This window comes from Protopterus annectens, chromosome 2.part0, assembly GCF_019279795.1.
Source record: "Protopterus annectens isolate FY-2018-M chromosome 2.part0, PAN1.0, whole genome shotgun sequence".
Lineage (NCBI taxonomy): Eukaryota > Metazoa > Chordata > Ceratodontiformes > Protopteridae > Protopterus > Protopterus annectens.
The window spans coordinates 138,216,388-138,236,974 of NC_056728.1; the positions used below are offsets into that span (position 1 = coordinate 138,216,388).

General features: G+C 37.0%; 1 protein-coding gene across 1 annotated transcript in view; it reads left to right on the forward strand.

Annotated features, from left to right (window-relative positions):
• SPATS2L (spermatogenesis associated serine rich 2 like) overlaps positions 1-20,587 on the forward strand; it is a 430,773-nt gene that overhangs the window by 231,353 nt on the left and 178,833 nt on the right. The window contains exons 3-4 of the mRNA XM_044060630.1: positions 9,109-9,217; positions 18,442-18,491. Of these exons, the coding sequence (XP_043916565.1) occupies positions 9,109-9,217; positions 18,442-18,491 (159 nt within the window). The remainder of the gene's footprint in view (positions 1-9,108; positions 9,218-18,441; positions 18,492-20,587) is intronic.

The window sequence follows — 20,587 nt, forward strand, 5'->3', positions numbered from 1 at the left end:
TTAACTGCCTTTTTCACATGTTTCAGTTACCAAGATTTTCTCCTGGATGATTTACAGAAAAAGTTAGCCTCTCCTGAGCCTATTGATAAAAAGGCATTGCAAGATCATATACATAACACTCATCAGGTTAATAACCATTTTCTTCAGTGTGGTTATGATGCACTGGAAGCTTCATGTAGGGCAGCTATGACTGGGGCTGTGATAAGTAGACATGCTTGGTTAAAAGATCAGCCATTGCCAGACCATGTTAAAGTAAAGTTACTGGATGCACCTTTTGAAAAACAGAAGCTTTTTGGTGCTAATGCACAAGATGTATTGAAATCCATAGAGGAAAAAGCAAATTCAGTACAGACAGTCAAGGATTTCCTTCAGGTTCAGCCACCCAGATTCAGCAGAAACTGGCCCTCAAAGAATTGGTCCTTCCCCAGCTCTGACAAGTTTCAAAGGGGAAAGCAGGCGTGCGAGGGCACTATCGAGGATCTTACAGGGGCCGCCAATGGCAACCTCCAAATCAAATAAGTGGCGCAGACAGTTTAGCTGCACCACAAGGACAATATGACTTGAACAAAGGTTCAAAGAGAAGCACCTTTAAATTATCCTTATTCTCACAAAACTGGCATATCTTAACTAAGGACAACTGGATTCTGGATTTGATAGACAAAGGTTACAGATTCCACTTCCACACATTACCAATAAGACAAGGCATGCCAAACCTGCCACATCATCAAAGGGCAGAGGCACTCACTCAAGTTTCCAAGCTGTTAAGTATAAAAGCAATAGAAAGGATTCCTCCTCAGGAGCAAGGCCAGGGATTTTATTCAAGACTGTTCCTGGTCCCAAGAAAAGAAAACAAATGGAGACCCATACTGGACTTGTCAACTCTAAACACTTTTCTCATTGTGCCAAAATTCAAAATGCTGACGTTGCAGCAACTCCTTCCCATGTTGGGCAAGGGGTCTTGGCTGGTCACTCTGGACCTCAAGGAGGCATACCTGCATGTCCCAATCAGACAAAGCTGCAGAAGATACCTCAGATTTCTTGCAGGGACAGAGCATTATCAATTCTCAGCATTGCCGTTTGGCTTATCTACTGCACCCAGAGTGTTCACGAAATGCCTGGCATCAGTAGTGGCACACTGCATACTGCAGAGGATTCAAATATACCCCTACTTGGACGACTGCCTCATACAAGCAGACAACAAACAAACCTTAAAAAAATTTGGACTATGTCATGCATCTACTGCAGGCCTTGGGATACACAGTCAACATTCAGAAGTCAAAACTACTGCCATCCCAACAGATTATCTTCCTAGGAGCCAAACTGGACACAGAAAACCAAATGGCCTACCTCACAGAGGAAAAACAGCAGCATTTACCAGAGTACTTCAAAGGCCTAGCAAAACTCTCCCAGCTGACTGCAAGGAAAATCCTGCAGGCCCTGGGGTTCATGGCATCTTGCATCCTTCTGATACCTTTGGCAAGACTTCATATGAGAAAGCTGCAATGGTATTTAAAAAACTTATGGTCTCAACACAGCCAAAGCCTAGAGGATATAATCCCACTTATTCCATGTCTGAAAAAGGAATTTTTATGGTGGGCTCAAGCCAGTCAGCTAAACAAAGGCATGTCTTTCAACAGACCTCAAGCAGGCCAAATGATTACAACAGACGCCTCAGACCATGGATGGGGGGTGCACATGGAGGGCAGATGCATTCAAGGTCTTTGGAAGGAAAGACATCTGCACATAAACCAAAAGGAGATGTTGGCAGTGATACATGCAATCGAGACTTTCGAAAAATCACTACAACAAGGACATTTGCTAAAAAGGACAGACAACACCACTGTCATGTGGTACATAAACAAGCAGGGAGGCACTCATTCCTATCCCCTCTGCAGACTAACAATGCTTCTCTGGGAAAAATCCCTGAGCCTGAAGATACATTTACAATCCCAGTTTGTACCAGGCAAGGACAATGTACTGGCGGACAAGCTGAGCAGAAATTTCATGGATCCACACGATGGATGCTGCACCCTCACATTTTCTCTCAGCTGACAAAGACATGGGGAGGACCGGACGTAGATCTTTTTGCTTCCCACTTAAATCATCACCTGGAAAAGTTCTGCACAAGGACTCACCATCCTCTAGCCTGGAAAACGGATGCTCTCTCCTTCAGCTGGAATTCTCTAAAAATGTATGCATTCCCTCCTCTGCCTCTGCTGACCAAGGTGATACTGAAGATCAAAGCAGAACAACCAACAGGCATCTTGATAGCTCCAGACTGGCCAAGGCAACACTGGTACCCATTGCTATTGACCATAACTCGGACCAAACCATGGCCTCTGACCCTATGGCCCCTGCTCCTAACACAACACAATTACAGGACTGTACATCAAGACCTGAAAACATTACATCTGACAGCCTGGAGGCTACCATGACTTCTCCACCTAACTCTCTTTCCAAATCAGTTCAAGAGATCTTGCTGGAAGCACGCAGACCTTCCACCAGAAAAACCTATTCAGCCAAGTGGAAGAGATTCAGCATCTGGAATGCCAACAGGGGTCAGGAGACAGCATTACCGAGTATACCTCAGATATTAGAATACTTGGCAGAGCTATTTTATACTGGACTCTCATACTCTTCAATAAAGATTCATGCCTCAGCAATCTCAGCAAAATACAACTGTGACCCTCCAGTGTTTTTTCATCCTCTGCTAAGACAGTTTCTAAGAGGAATAAAGAATATCAAACCTCCCAGAAAACAGCCAGTACCTGCATGGGACCTCAATTATGTGTTGGAAAAATTAACTCTTCCTCCATTTGAGCCAGCAGCAACTTCAGAAATGCAATTTCTTTCATGGAAGACGGTCTTCTTATTGGCAGTCACATCTGCAAGAAGAGTTTCGGAGATACAGGCACTCATGGCAGTGCCTCCCTTCCTCATTTTTCATCAAGACAGAGTTTCTCTAAGAACCAATCCTACATTCATGCCAAAAGTTATTTCCAGGGTGTCTCTAAATCAAGCTATTCACCTGCCTACATTCTTCCCCAATCAACCTCAACCACCACGCCACACACCAACACTTGTAAAAAATAAACAGAAATCCGTCGTTGTACCATAAAGGGCTTTCCTCCGGGTTGAACACCAATAACTGTCACCAGGCAACCAGCAGAATGCAGTATAAAATCCAAACGCCAAATAATCCACAAAAAGTATTTATTGTGACAAATTACATAGAGATCCACAAACAGACACAAAAAACTGGTGATTGAGCACGCTTTTGTATTCACTACGTAACCTTCATCAGAATCCTTCTTCCCCAATCCTCAAAATAAGGGGGAAAAACTACTGCATACTTTTGACATACACAGACAACTACGTTACTACTTGGACAGAACTAAGGCCACCAGAAAGTCTGACCAACTGTTTGTAGCCTATGCTGCTGGAGTACAAGGAAAAGCAATCTCCAAACAAACAATTTCAAAATGGATTGGACATTGCATCAGATTCTGCTATTATTTCCATGGAAAAGGTGTGCCAGCCAATATTAGGCCACATTCCACCAGAGCTATAGCCACTTCCACAGCTTTCCTAAGAGGAGTGGCAACAAAGGACATTTTAGAGGCTGCTACATGGAGCTCCGTGCATACATTTACCGAGCACTACAACCTGCCCTTATACTCCAGATCCCGAGCAGGCTTTGCTTAGGCAGTCCTGCAGGGGATTTTAGCTACACCATCCTTATCATAGTTCCATCCACCCCCAGCTTGGCTATGGTATTCAACCCATATGTTATGACTGCAGTTGCATTCTTGAAGGACATAGTACAGTTTTGTACCTACCATAAATGTAGATGTCTGATAGATATGCAACTGCAGTCGGATTTTCCCACCCTCCTACCCCTCTGTATCCTTCTTTTTGGGTCCCTACCCCTTTTCCCATTAGCTGGGGGTATTTCCTATGTTGTATCTGTTTATTACTGTTGTGCATGTCTGGGATTATTTTTATCCATTTACCATATTTATCCTTCCTAGGAGGGCACCTGGCATCTGGGGCAAGAAACACTGAAGAAGATGGCGTCGGCCGATGCCTTTATACTCCAGCCATTGTGACGTCAGAGAGGAGGCGACACCAGCCGACGCTGGACCCAGACTTTGGAATTCGGCCGACCGAGGGCTGCCTGAGGCAGGACAACCCATATGTTATGACTGCAGTTGCATATCTATCGGACATCTACATTTATGGTAGGTACAAAACTGTACTATATGACTTCTGTAGAGAAAACATACTTTTCTATGTATTTTCTTGTTACAATTACTTAATATTGACTCAATTTACTGATCCTTTCCCAGAAGCTAACTCTCCTCTCATGCTAAAGTCTTTCTCTTTACTACACCTAAAACATGTTCGTGGGGTACTCTAACTAACCATGTTTGTAAGCAGTAAAAATTATTTCTCTTTTAATACATAAATAACTTTTCAATAAATATTTACCATTATATGGTACTGTGATGTAATTTGAATAGAACAGGTTTTATTTTAAAAGGCAGATCTGGATCACATCAGACTTTTCTTTGTCACCTATATGAAATGCAGAACAGTTTAACTTTCTGGTGTTACCAACTTCTTTACTTTACCCTTCAGTATCTTCAAACACCACCAAAGCAGATTGCTAGATTGTTGATTATCAATTGCTTTTAGTATTCACCTTCTAGCTTTAGGATAAATGTTAATTCCTGGAAAAGTAATATGCAATATCATTTTTTATCTGTGTACTTCACTATGAAATTGTATAGTAACAATCTTAGAGCCCATCTTTTTTCTATATCACTGGTGATTTTGATTTGGGATCATTAAAACTGTCAGTAGCAACCATGTAAAATTCACCTTAAAGAAAAATATGAAAATGCTCAGAAGATCAATCCAGAAATACCATCTTTTTCAGTTTGGGAATATTGTTTTTCCATGTATGTTAGATATATGTAGGCACAAGCTATACTTTTTAACATCTTGCTTTTGTTTTACTATAGCACCTAGGCCTACTATTAGCATCTACTATTAAATCTTTTAAAGCAGTCTCACATTTTGGATAAAAACAACTCAAGACAGTATCATAATTTGACTCAAAAATTCTCAAATGCAAATGACCCTTTACCTATTCAAAGGAAACACTGTTTTCAATAGTCTCCTCACTGATGATGTAAGAGTACTACAGTGCTAAAACACGGTGAGTAGATTGCCATTCCTTGCAAACATCTTGTTCCTTTTCCATTTTCAGGAGGTAAAGTGCTATGTATTTTCTTAACTCTGTTCACACTTAGAGAGCTTTTTCATTGCATGCAGGAGATCATCGGCACATGACATCAGAGTGGATAACATGATGTGCATACATGAATGGATTCTTTACATCCGTATGCTGGATACTCTCCAAACCTAGCACTTGATATAATGTCCATGAATCTCATGAAAATGAGGAAAGATAAGATAAGCCGCAAGTGGAGTCGTACTCTGTATTGAATGTATTTGTCTTCACATTGAGAATGTGGACACAAATCTTACCCTGTAGATCAGGGACAGTATGATATACAGCAGCAACCCTGCACTCACTATTTATACATAATGCCTTATATGGTTACTTCAAAAGTTAAACATTGAAGATAAAATGCTAGGACTTGTTTGCTTCAAGTGTTAGAACATATAACCCATTACATAAGAAATAGTCTTATAGAAATAAAACTGACTAACTAAACATGACTGTATGTCTTTAATGCTGTGTATTGCCTTACATAAGTTGCAGCTACATGCACGTGAGACAGTTTTCATGTAACTGTAATAATTTTACCCAGTGCTATACTAAACTGTTTGATGGCCTACAGGTGATTTACATTAAAAATCAGTCCATTTAATTCATATATTTTGCTGTCTTTAGATATCCTAAAATCAGGACGGAGTGTTATGAACAACTGAGTTCTACTGTCCTTGTAAATTGCACACTGTAATATGTCACATGGTATGCATTACCAAACAAACTTGCTAATCATGCAATAAAGAACTGAGATTTATTTATTTTATCTGTAATCCCCTAAGTTTCTAGTTCATATTTCATTTTTTTTGTTATAAATATTTGATAAATTTATTCTGTATGATAGACATATTTTTGCTGTTTTTATTTATTAAAATAATAGCGTAGAATTTTTTAATATTTGCTATTGATCATTCCAGATTTTCTTCTCTCTCTCTCTCTACTCAACCCTAATTCTTCAGATGGGGAAGATAGGTCTGACTTGGATTGTTATATTTCATCAGACATTTTTCAAATAGTGCAAACTCTTTAATGTTCTGTTTAATATTTTTCTGTAGCTGATATACTGCCTTTAATCTGCCAGTGTTTATTTATTTATTTATTTAAAGCTACTTTAAGCATGTCTATCTTTAGTAATCTTACTTAAAGCAATTCACTATTATGGTTGCATCAGTTATTGTCTCTTCTTTTTCCATGCTTAATTCTTCTTTCAGGTAACTGTGCAGGATATTATTTTACAACTTTAATACCTCATGAAATAGTTAAGACACACCTGTGAAATGAGAGTTGTTATTCTTTCTTTCTCATTGTTATGCTCTATAATTAAGCAAATCATTAAATTTTAGTATTATCAGTTACATTAATAAAATTATCAGACTCAAGAGAATCTATCAAACAGTTTAAAACAGTGACTTTTTTTCAATTTCTATTTTTGGGTTCTAAAATAAAAATCTACTAGCATTGGTGTCTGAGTAAATAATTTCTAAACATTTATGCTGTCAGTTGGCACTAGTTACTGTTTATTCATATATATTTTATCATTTTTAGATTTGGAATTAAATATCATCATGTTTCTCTTCTTTATGTTAAGTATTAGCCTAATTTTTAATATGTACTACTCTGTTTATCTGTTTTTGTAAAGTGCTGATAAAGCCAAAACAGTCAAACCATTAACATATCCTATGAAAGGACATTTAATGTTTTCAATCTCCAGAGTATCTCCAGCTCTTGAATGTCTATATTATTTCATTTATATAAATGAAGAACAACTATGGAGCTAAAATGTAGCCTTGCCTGAATCCTTTATTTACTGAAAAATGCTTGATTAGTATACTGTTTTGCATGATCCCGTCTCTGGCCCAGTTGTTGTTATATAAGCTAGATATAACATTGATTAAATTTATAGCATATCCTCTCTATTTCTCATAATAAATCAATATAATCATAAACAGCTTCTGTTTTCATTAATACTTTTCTATAGTATTCTATAATAAATAAGCATGCGAGTTTGATATGTTATTTAAATATGCTAATTGGAATTTAGAAAAATGTATATTCATTTTTAATTTTTCTAATACTATTTCTGAAACAATCTTCAGGTATATTAGGCAGAACTGAGCAATGCAGAGCAGTATTTTCCTGTTTCCTTCTATAATAATAAGAACAATAATGACTCCTTTTCAACACTCTGGAAAATTGAGACTTTTAAATGTTCTTGAACTTCTGTTCTTAGAAGTTCTATCAATTCTTCATAGGCTATTTTAAAAATTTCATCTGGAATTACATCTGCGCTAGGGGTTTACAGATTTTCATTCTCTTTGTCTGCTTATTTATTCTTTGTTATTGTAATTATTATTGTTTACTACATCTTCCTTCTGATTTTGATTGTGTGTGTGTGTGTGTGTGTGTGTGTGTGTGTGTGTGTGTGTGTGTGTGTGTGTGTGTGTACATCTTATTCTCAAAACAGAGGTATCATTTCTTGCTGTTGATAAACCAACCCCTTGATAATCCCGTTTCCTGCTCCAAGGACAAGCATTTGCAGAACCATGCAATTAACATTACTTTTAATTTCATTCAGCATCTGTTCCTGTTTTGATTTCATGCATTGAAATCTTTTAACAATGTCCTATAGTCTAGTTTATATTTATTGTCTATGTTTATGTCTGGCAAACCTTTAGAGTGAATCCAGTTTGTTAAAGATGCAGTAAATATTTCTTCATTAGTAACCCTTCTTTATCATATCTTGCATTCTTGATGTTATCACAGACAGAGTATTTGCTATCAGATCTGGCACTTTGCTTGGGATCTCTATCTGTTGTAACCACTCTATGGTCTATTAAATTCAAACAGCAAGATCATTACATTGCCACAAATGCTCAGTCACATGATTGCTGACAGTCACAGATCATATATCTTATGTAATGTACTTACCTTAGTGAGCCCCTTGCATGGTCTGGGCACAGGGTACATAAAGTATGAGAGAATTAAGGGAGTATTTCATAGTGACATTCTATTTCATAGTGACATTCTATTTCATAGTGACATTCTATTTCATAGTGACATTCTAAGGATATTATCGAGGAACTACTTAAGAATTAGGCTTATTTCATCAAGATAAAGCTTGTTGTGACTAAGCTCTTTTTCCCTAATATAGGTACAATCCAGAGGTAGTTTATAAAGTAAGGGTGGTGTGGGAGCAAAGTCACCTCCCACATCAGGGAGTTAGGGGTTCCATCTTCAACCTCAAAAGATATATGTCCCATATAATGAAATTTTACGTGTTTGTATTTCTTCCTGTGTTACAAGTTAATTAATTCTGAGTAAGATTTCCTATGGAAGATATTGTGACTATTACAACCCATGGGGATATGCGTAGGCATTGTGTGCCATATGGTGAACTAAATATACTTTTCTGGGCCACATATTTTCCTTTTTTATTTATTTTGGATGGCAATCAATTTATTAAGCAATACATGACCTGATCTCACATAAACAGGTACACCGATCTCAGTTTGCAAAGAAGAATATAGTCTGGGGTATTAAGCCAACTGAGATGGCACAAATAATAATAAAATATATATATAAATAAGTAAATAATAAATAATAAATAATAATAATACATATGTGGTATAAGCTGTGAGACATTCTTTTGACTAATGGCAATGTATTTTAGAAGTAATGTAAAAAAAATTGTTCTTGTCTGTGAATAACCATAAAGGTGATCAGGGGACTAACCAATATACAAGTATGAACTTTACACTGTTTTCAGTATGATTCATGATGCAACTACTTATGTATTTCTTGTTTAGATTAATGCAGTTCGTTCAGTGGTTTCTAACAAAAGCAACAATGAGATTGTGCTAGTGTTGCAACAGTTCGACAATAATGTGGATAAAACAGTACAAGCTTTCATGGATGGTAAGTAAATAAGTTAAGGAAATTATTTTACAGTTCACAACATGGTAGGTTAGGTTATCAGTTATGACCTACAGCAATTTTATGTACAACTATACAGACTGAAGAATTTGGTACCCCTTTACAGCTGTGTCAGTAGGCACTGGTTATATTTTTATAACAAAATTCTTCTTTATGTACTGAAATGAGAATATCTTAGCTGCTGTTTTTTGTACTGATTATTCATGGCATAGAGGAATAGAACTCAAACTACAACCCAGATAATGGGCAATTGACTAGCGGCTTGGAAGCTGGAGATGCCTGGGAGGAATAGATGGGAAAGAATGGCTTTGCTTCTTTGCCCATTTTGGGAGGAAGGAAAGGGTTTTTGCCTATAATGAATACACTTCTCCAGAAATGAGGACGTGTTGTAATTATGGGAAAGATTGCTAGTAAAACTGTGGCATCTGAGAGGATTGGAGCTAACCGACATTATACGTGGTAATGAGCATACCAAAACAAAGCCCTGCAATATAGGACCAGTCTGTATAATGTTGCAGGCTACTCGGCTTCACTTCCCATGCCCAATCCGTTACCAATGCAGCGTAAGTCCCAGTGTATTATACGAGGTACATTTAAGATAAAATGGTGCAAGACAGACAGCTGATGGTCAGCTAGAGGTACATGCAAATGGGTCTATATTATAACATCGAAGTCTTAAAACTTTGAATGTTATAATATCGAACCCTACGCACCGAACGCTGAAAATAGCGAAGCTGCAGAATATCGAATACTTCCCTAGGGAAAGTATTCGATGGGCTGTTTCTGCAGCTTCGCTATTTCCTCGACTGTGGAGTGAAGGTTACGGACTGGGTTAAGGTAAGTGTGCAAACGAAGGTGAGTGTGCGATAAGGACCTTAAGGTTATGGAGTGGGTAAGGTGAGTGTGCGATAGGGACTTTAGGGTTAGGGAGCGGGTAAGGTGAGTATGTGGTAGTTATGGACCTTAGGGTTAGGGTTGGGTTAAGGTAAGTGGATAGCTAGAAGTGTATGTATGGTTTATTGTAGGGTTTTGTGAAGTGTATCTGTGTGGATTATTTATTTTGGTGTGCTTGTGTTGTGTGTATGTTTGTTGGAACAGCAAATTTTTTCCCTGGGAAAAAATTCGCTATTCTGAGTGTTCGATTTTATGGTCTTTCAATCGAAATGGTTCAATATTATAACATTCGAAGGTTTAAGGCTTCAATGTTATAATATAGACCCATGCAAATGGGGAGACTAAATAAATAAATAAAGTTACTGCACTAAATTATAATGCTCTGATATCAGACTCTGAAAATGAATATTGTCTAAAAAATTACATGATGCTAATAGTAACTCCATCTCACTTGCCTGAGAAACCAGAGGAGCTGTTAGCATAAACCTAATAATAGTTAGGTAATGATGTGCAGTCCCTGTAATTGCTCTCAACTTTTCCAACAAAACAGACTAACTGCAAACGAGTTTAAGTATGATCTGAAGGTTTATTAGTCTGTTTGATCTCATTGAGCATCATTTCCTGTCAATAAGGATGCAGAACTAACTCAGTATAAGAGCTATAACTGTGCATAAAACTTTATTTTTTTTTTAGTTTTCAAGCATGTTAGTGGACTGAATGTTAAGTGCCACAACCTAGTTACATGAAAATTAATGTAAAGCATTGTGATTAAGCATAGGATGACACACATCAAGTTACACGTTATAATAAAGATATGGTAGAACAATGACAATGATAAATCACAGTTTTCAATATATAAGTAGGGATTCAAACCAAATATGTTATTGTATAAATAAGTCAATCATGTGATAATGGAGGAGCATTACATATATCAGCATAGATAGTTATTTGAAGACCAAGCAGGACTAGAATGCGTTCATTAATAAAAGGTGTCGTTCTTTTATCTCTAACACATATAGCAAGAAGCCTTGGGTTTCATTTAGATGCTTTAATACATAGAAACACATCAGGATGGATAGCAGCATCATTAAATAAGAACAAACTAGTTAACAGACAGAGCTTAGCTAGGAAGCAGGACTATTCGACTCCGGACAGTTCAACCCCAATGCATTTCTATACAATTTCATGTATTAATCTATATGTGAATTTTTAGTGGACAGTTCAACCCCGGACTATTTGACCCCAGACTATTTGACCCCAAATATATTCTAGTAAGCACTTTATTTAATTTTTTACATTTGTTAGTATAAATATAACATTGAAACCTTTAACATATAATAATTTAGTGTTAAGGATAGCAGCATCACAAAAAAAACAGTCTGCAATCACCTATCACTACCAACTATTACATTCAAACTGTAGTACATGTTGATGTTATTAATGCCATACAAGTATCTTCGTTTTGCTGTTACATTATGTTACTGTTCTTCATATGCTGTAACTGAACATTGTCATGAAAAGCAGTGTTTCTAGAGCAGAAATAAATACTTCACCTAGCGTTTCTTTCATGTGTCCTGCTTTTTGTTTTCATCCTTACATCCACTCAGTACACAGTTCATCTGAAAAGTACTCCTTGCAACAAAACAACAGCAACTCAGGTAACTGTTCTCACTATATGCATCTTACAAGTTTGAAATACACTTTTCCACAGAAGAAAACCAAGGCAATCCAAAGAAATAACTGACACTTAAAGTAATCCATTGCAAAATATGACAGTGCCTGAACCATTGTAACATTCCCTGTGTCCAACGTCTGATGCTAATTCCCACAGTCATCTCAGTGTAACATACGTATTTATGCATGCAGTGCTTAACATCCGTGAAGCACATTAGTCAGAAATACTACTTTTTAACCCTTAATCTTTGTTAAAAAACAAGACTATAAATCACAGCAGTTTTTCACAGTTTAGGCAACACGATTATACTTATAAGTACTTCTTTTAGTAAAACTGGAGAAAGTATACCATATTGCAAATTCCGATAATACGTAAGTACCTTTTTACGTTACATTTTTAGGGTTACCTTATCTTTTAATGTCTTATTTGTATTTTTATAGTTAACTGATATTGTTAACGTTATCCTTATACTGATATTGTTAACATTATATGTTAACTTTGGAATAGATCATGTTGCGAACTTCCGGTATTTCTCACAACTCATTATTTCCTTTTTTTTTCAGTTATCGCTTTTCATTAGAATTTCTCTGTCTAATTGGATTTCTTCTATATTTGCTGTAGTTGAAGCACATAAACATGAAAGAAAGACTGTCTAAACTAATTTTAAGAATGTTTAAACAGATTTTCTTTTCTATTCATGCTTTGATGTGCTTTGGCTTCACTTATGTTACATTTCTTACTGGGGTCTAATCATCCGGGGTCGAATAGGTTGGGGGCGAATCGTCCGGGGGCAAATCGACGGGGTCAAAATGTCTTGTACCCCTTACCTACATATATGCTTACACCTCAACTGCTTAATACAAAATGGCAGTCAGACTTGCACGTGCTCAGTATTTATACACTTGTGCAAGCCCTTGGATAGCTTCTTAAAGGTATGTACACATATATTGATCTACAAAAGGGGTAAATAAAACTGGTCCAAATACTAACCCTTTGGTTTACTATAATAACCTCTAATTGAAGAGCTGCAGTTTGACTGGACAAGTGGTTACTACTGGGTCACAGTAAATCTATGATTATAATACTGACATCTAAACCAAGAGTAGACAGGTTGAGTAAAGAAATGCTAAATACATCTGCCTGGTGTGAAATGGAATTTATTGGAAAGGATGCCAAAGTACTGGACCATAGGTACATACTAGGCTAACTGCCATTATGGGCCATTTTAAACCTTGCCAGTTTCCTTGAAAGTGAAAATCAAACCCTGTCCATTGTGTCTGTGAAGTAAATAATGTAACCATTAGGCCAACCTCCAATCCCATGAATAAAGAATGCCTTACTAGATAGGAGAAGGCATTCTGTGTCAAAGTAAGTAGAACTATAAATGTTGCTCAAGATATTGTCCTGAATTGTGGATACTGGACAAGGATTAAGGCAGTATCCTAGATCTAATAATTTGTAAAGTACTGAATAGGAAGTCAACTTTTAAGTGTATTGGAAGATAATTTATAGACATTAACATATTTGCACATATTGAATTAATCCTTTTGGTTTATACATTCCTAATTGAAATATTGTTGATTTTTATAAGGTGAGGCAGTAGAAACAATAAATAATTTATATCCTAGGATAAGATACAGCGCACATTTATCTATCACAAGCCTACATTTTTAGAAAAGATGTCAGATATTATGTAATGGTTTTAAACATAGCCAGTTGTTTATTCAGAGTTTTATCTATATGAATAGCAAATGATTCGGAAGGGTAAACCATAATTCTACAATTTCAAATTAGTGCACATTTTTTTCCTCAAGATTTTGAAATGATTTTCAGGGGGACTCATTTTTTCCTAGACATTGGAGTACTCCAAATTGCTTTAGTAATGGAAAAAGTTAGTGTATTTTGGCTAAAACTGTTTGCAAACTATAGCTAAATCCTGTCTCAGCATATTTTTAATGTTTTAGGATTACTTGAAGATACTGCATTCTGTTTGGTCACAGCTCAATTTATCTAGAGCTTTTGATTTTTAAAAATGATGGATTAAATTACCAACAGAGTGGTGTTTGGAGGCTGCATGTGTTTTTCTGCACAACTTCTTTTCCTTACATAAATTGTGTACTCTGCTGTTTGCTAAACTTAGGGAAAAGAGAACACTGTGACAGCCTGAGTTGCTACAGCCCTCATTTAGTCTACATAAACAAGGAGGTGTAGGAGTAGAAGGTGTTTGACTCCTGCAGAAAACACTTAAACTAAGTATTTGGGGTGTTTTATTTTTTTCCTGTCTTTGGTCTCTTTGTGATAAACTGTATTATATGATATTGTGTGTTTGATATATTGAGCAATGATAAAGTGAGTCACAATAAATAAAAGTGCTCCTAATGTTATCAGGAAACAGACTGTAATTGAATAATGCCATGGGATAATTTGAATACAGCATATTATACAATGACTGGCCATTAACTTTCAAAAATGAGCACACTGATTAGTCAGCCCATCCAGCGTGCCTGTTGTAAATCAAGCATATACCAATGGAAAAAAGCCCGATCGCCCAGACTTTCTTCTATTACTTTATGCTATAACTTTTTAAGTTTTCTTCACGGTTTACCTTTATTTGATCATACACAACATATGCAACAGCCCTATGATCGAAAGTATAGCACAGACATCACACATCAGCAAAAACAATATGTGCGAATCACCAACGAGTGACTGAAATATGCAAATCGCACATTCCACTTTCACAAAAATATCCTCTGACGTACTACACAATCGCACAATGTGTACAATCAAGACAAAAGAAAACACTAGTATAATATAAGCCCCCCTGCACCCACCACCCCTCCCTACTTAAATCTACTAATTCCGAGATTGCACAGTTTAACTTGCATGGAATGTCCCGAGAAGCACTGCAGTTACACTTATTTGGAGGTGTTCGAAAATGTCAAAAAATGGATTCCACTAACTCATTTTCAACATTTTGATGCGTTTGCATTCTAGATTTTGATGTATACAGTCAACTAAATGAACACTCGCAGATTTATGTTTCATTCAAATGAAGGTAAACCTTTCTTCACCATTAGAAAAATAATACAATTAGAAATCTGGACAGCCCGGGGGTATGAAAGAGACAGTGCAGAGAAAATACTAGGAAAATCAGGTACGTTATTCAAAACTAAAGATCCTGCCTGTTAAACTTGGTTGACTTTTTTGAGACAGTCACCAAGGCCATTGATGAGGGAAAGGCAGTCCATACAGCCCACAATACCCCACTCAGGTATCATCGAAAACTCATCAGCTTGAATGTAAACCCATACATCACAAGATTAAGTGACAGAACCCACAGGGTCAGAGTTGCTGGAGCCATGTCAGACTCAAAGCCTGTCACAAGTGGTGTCCCACAGGGCTCAGTCCTGGGTCCACTCTTGTTCGGTATCTACTTTTCTGAAGTACAAGCAAACACAGGAGGGTTATGGCTGACAAAGTTTGCAGATGACTGCAAACTCATAGTCGAAAACACATCTGACACAGATATCATCCAGAAGGGCCTCACAGAAATGGATAACTGGTGCCAGAGCCATGGCCTGAAGTTAAACGCCAAAAATGCATAGTCATAACAACAAGGTTACCCCTAGCTACCATATAGGTGGCAATCCACTGAGCACAGAAAAAGTCATCAGGGATCTGGGGACCCAGGTTGACAGTAGCCTTGACACTCATGTTGCTAAAGTAGTTTGGAAAACCTTCTATATTTCACATCTAGATCACTCATCACTCATTAGACCTATGATTGAGTACAATGCCCGTTCAGAATGTATCTGACCAGACACCTGCTGCAGCTTGAAAGGCCCCAAAAGTTCCTCACCAAAAGGATAAAGGGTCTCAAAAATATGTCTTATGCTGCCCGACTGAAAGAACTCCAGCTCTATTCAGTCTCATAAAATCTAGATCCCTCAGAACCACAAGGGACAGATTCATCACCCAGAGACTCCCTATGCTGTGGAACAAAATCCCGGTACATGTGAGGCAGAGCACCTCGCTGGCCTTGTTCAAGAGGAATCTTGACCAATGGATGGGAGATCGCAGATATAGGATTACTTCAGTGTCACTGCTTGACAGAGGCACAGCAAAATGATAGGCATAGTTTTATTCAAACTAAAATAAATGCCCTTGGGCAGATAGCCTAGTATGAACCTATGAACCTATGAACCTATACCTGATTTTCCTTGTATTTTCTCTATCCTATCACTCTTGTGTTTAAATTTCAACCTTTATTTAAAAAAAAAAAACAAACAGCAAAGAAGATCTTCCTTTCTCCATTGCTTCCTTTCCAAAGCACTGATGTACTGCGTAAGCATGAGAATAAAAGTCCCATGAGCATGCACAGTACATCAAGAAAGCCATTGGATTCATAAACAACGTGGAAGGACACCATGCTGCCTTTATACAAGGACATTATTTAAGAAAAGTAAGTAATTTTGCTTTCTTAAATAATGTCAGCTAATAGTAATAACCCATAGTTGGGTGTGGGTAATACTGATTTACCCACGGTTGGCTTTGTTTGGTCACGAAGGCAAAGCCCTCATGACCAAATCACACCAACTGTGGGTAAGTCCAGCATTACCCACACCCAGCCATGAGTAATTGCTATAATATTCAATTTATGATTGCAGATAGTTATTGTATTTATAAAACTGTCTTTCGGTTTTTCCTGGTTAGGGGTCACCACAGTGGAACTCCGGTCCGCTTATGATTGGCAGTGAATTTTTACGGTGTTGAGTTGCCAGCCCAGCCTTCAAAGAAGGCATACCCACACATGCTTGCACCTACCTGCATGTCTTTAAATTCACTTGACCGCAGGGAGGACATGCAGACTCCACACAGAAGGTGTTCCAGCCAAGAATCATACCGGAGAACCTTTTACTGTGAGGCGACAATGCTAACTGCTCCACCACTGCAGCCACCAGTTATTGTATTTATACATACTGAAAATTATAATGCCTTTAGAAGTGAGTTTTGTGTACCCTACTTACTGAGTGGGAGATGACGTGTTCTCAGTGTGTATTGTAAAATAACATTCTGAGAAGTAGTTTCCAAACTGCAAAAGAATGTTTTCATCAAGATCATATAGTTCTGTTTCCTTCAAGAGACTCATTTGAGAAACGCAGTCAGGATTCTTTCTCAGGTTAACAAAAAACATACCAGTTTGTTATCTTGGTCCCCTGCTATGTAGACAGCATATTGAGGGGATAAACGGTTAGTGACTGTGTTATGGCCCTTTATCAAACCATGTTGATGCTCACAGGCCATAACAGTCCAGCTGGGTTCTGAGCTGACCTGTCGTAACTGTTTCCAAAAGATTGGACAATGGTGGCACAACTGAAATAGGACTAAAGGAGGCTTTGTTCCAAGGGGAAGTGCTAGAGCCGCTAATTTCTAGACACTTAGAAATAACAAAAATGAGATAACATTAAAATGTGTGTGTGTGTGTGTGTGTGTGTGTGTGTGTGTGTGCGTGTGTGTGTGTGTGTGTGTTTATATATGTGTGTGCGTGTGTGTGTGTGTGTGTGTGTGTGTGTGTGTGTGTGTGTGTGTGTGTGTGTGTGTGTGTGTGTGTGTGTGTATGTGTCTGTATATATGTGGGAGGGTGTGTGTGTATGTGTGTTTGTGTCTGTGTGTGCATAACTGCATGGGGCCAAGCTTTAAGAAGCATAAGGTTCAGGCTATCTGCTCCTAATTTGCTTAATATCTGGTAAATCTGCACAAATAAAATGTTAAGTGTTTTCAAATAAAGGTGCATATTTTCCATCATTGTAGTTATGTGTGTGACATCTTTAAACACAGAACAAGAATAGTTAAATTCCATGTTGGGCTACATTCCTGGCCAAAATGTAAATAATAATAATTAAGGATAGGTTTAAAACAAACAAAAAAATGTTTAATCAGCAAAGATGTATCACACCAACACTTTATCAGGATGTTTAGTCTTTTCATTATTATACAGGTGAGCACCTTAGGCTTTATTCTTGCAAGGTTACAGTCTGTGATGGCTTCAAGTCATGTCCCTTTGTCCAGCTTTTAATACTGCTCCTGGGTTTGTAAATATCATTCCTGCATACATTTGGTCGATTGTGCATATGATAGCTAACCACAACATATCACGCTACCTTTGATAACATATGCTGTATGGACCAGAGAGGGGACTGAGCAAAATACTTATGGTGTGAAAACAGAAAGTAATAAAAACCCCTGGGCCCGATTCGAAAAGGCTTACTCTCAGAGTAAGTGACCACTTAAACAGAGAGCAGGTCTTTTCGAATCTGGCTTCCAGTCTGCCTGTTTATAGATTGCCCTTACCCTGCAGTAAGTCACTTATACTGAGAGCAACACTTTTGGAATCTGTCCCTTTGTCATGCCTGTACTTGGTTGCTAATACTTTTAAAATGAGACTTCAACTGACAGATAACCATGGTATGTGTCATTATTGATAACAGAAAAGTTGTTTCAGCTAAAAAAGATGAAATATTTTTAGACCTTAAACAAAATTGTATGGTTTGCATTAAACAAATTATTAGAGTAATGATTCTTCTGTCACATGTCCAGTACATTGTCTTCTGATGCACCTTAATCTTTTATTTAGGAAGTGCTGCTCAAGTACTGAAAGAGTGGAACCTGACGGGAAAAAAGAAGGTATGTGCCACAGGAGCCACGAAATGCTGTCTTCATTGTAAAAGTAGGTCATATTTATGAATGTGCTGTCTGCTATATTGCATCAATTAAAGTAAGAACACAGCTAATAGGTCTTTGTGAAGCATGAATGACATAAGGCATAGTCAATAGAATAAACCAGCCAACAAGAAATTAGCTTGACCTGATAGGGGTAACATGAAATATAATAATTATAAAAAAGTTACATAAATTTAAGCAAGCTAAAAATAGGATTTTATCATGATGATGATAAGTATATTTAATGCTGAATAAATAAACAGCACAATGTGATATACAAGATACTAAACAAAGTACCAAACATGAAAAAAAAAAAAAAAAAAAAACCACCATGATCAGTCATCACAGATTTATTGAAACCACGCACACTAAATAGACTAAGCACTCTTGTTCCTTACAATTACTGGAACTTCATCAGAGTATTATTCTTACTATAACCATTTAATTTATATAAAATCCCACCAATAAATGCCAAGCTCATAAATACTTAATTAGTACATAACTACCATATAAAAGCAAATCCTAATAAATGTCAAAATCAAATAAACGCAAATAAAATCAGTGCATTTCAGTGAACACCTTAAATCAATCAACGGTCAATCAATTCAAATATAAATACAAAATTGTACACATTTTTTAAAAATATCTAACTTAATAAGCTAAAGCCTTCTTTTTGTATGCTAATGATGGAAATACAATTGTTCAACGCAGGGGTGTGTGCCAGCAGTGAGTGTCAGCTGCTGTACTGACTCAAAAATTATCCAAATCCCCATCTTTTTCTGAATACTGAACCTTATCAATAACAAAGAAAATACATTTCTTTGTATAGACGATATGGACAGTACATGAAGAATGCATCACTGGGCACCTACCAACTCAAACTTTTTTGGCTATTAAAAAAATCTAACCAAACAATAGATACAGTTTAATAATATTTCTACAAGCCACATACAATGCTTGAACTCAGATAGCTTCTACCCACAAGAGATAATATAGTCCTGACTGCCTCTCTGTGTCAGCTGAGAGCCTATGCAAGCTGCTGGTATCACTGGAAGGGAAGATTGTACAGAGCCAAAGGCAACAGCATACGTAACGTAGCTTGTAAAAAAGAAATCAAAGGCAATTTTATGAATAGTAGCAGTCATTTTAAACGTGAAGAGTATTAAAATTACAACATATTACAATTTTAGTTGAAGTAGGAACAAACTGATGGTTAAGATAGGTAAAGGGTTAAAAATTGGGGAAACATGCAGGATGAAACGGAATGTGAGCTTTGGTTTGTGCATGATAATTTCGGAGAATTTTACCAGTCATAGAAGGAGTGGTGGGAGACATTCTAGAAAAAGCTGAAAAAAGTATTTGGAGGTAGAGAGAGAGAGGGAAATGCTTTCATATTTAACTGGAATAAGACAGAACAATAGAGAAACTGGATATAATTTGAGATGTATGAAAAATATAAGTAATGAATGATGGATATGATTGGCTATCAAAAGTAATATTTAAGAGGAAGAAAAGAAGAAACAATCCCATTCCATACAAAAATGGTTAATAGGAAAGGAGGTTTTGATTAGTAAAGTGTTGAATAAAGAAGGCTGAGTGAGATAGGAGCAGGGGAATTTCATGGAGGTAATGAAGTATGTGAAACAAATAGTTAAGTAAAATAGAGTGAATGTTATGGGATAGAATGTTAGATATTTAATAAAGGAGCAAAACAATGTTTTATGGAAAACAATGGGACAAGAATGAGGTAATGAAAAAGCTGACATTAGGACGGTAATGGGAAGATGGTTTACAGTACAAGTTTTATAAAGAAATGGATGAAAGTGGAAAAAGTATTTTGTGAATGCTTTAAATGAACGGTTAGAGGGAGAGAGAGGTGGAGGATTGGAGATGAAGTACAATATAGGTAGTTATGAAATTTGTTTGAAAAAAAGGAAATGAGAAAAAAGGTAATTGGAGGCCAGCATCATTATATAATGCTGATTATGAGATGTTAATAAAGGTTATACTGGAAAGGTTTTCAAGAATATTGAAAGAGATTATGGAAAAAGGGGCATATG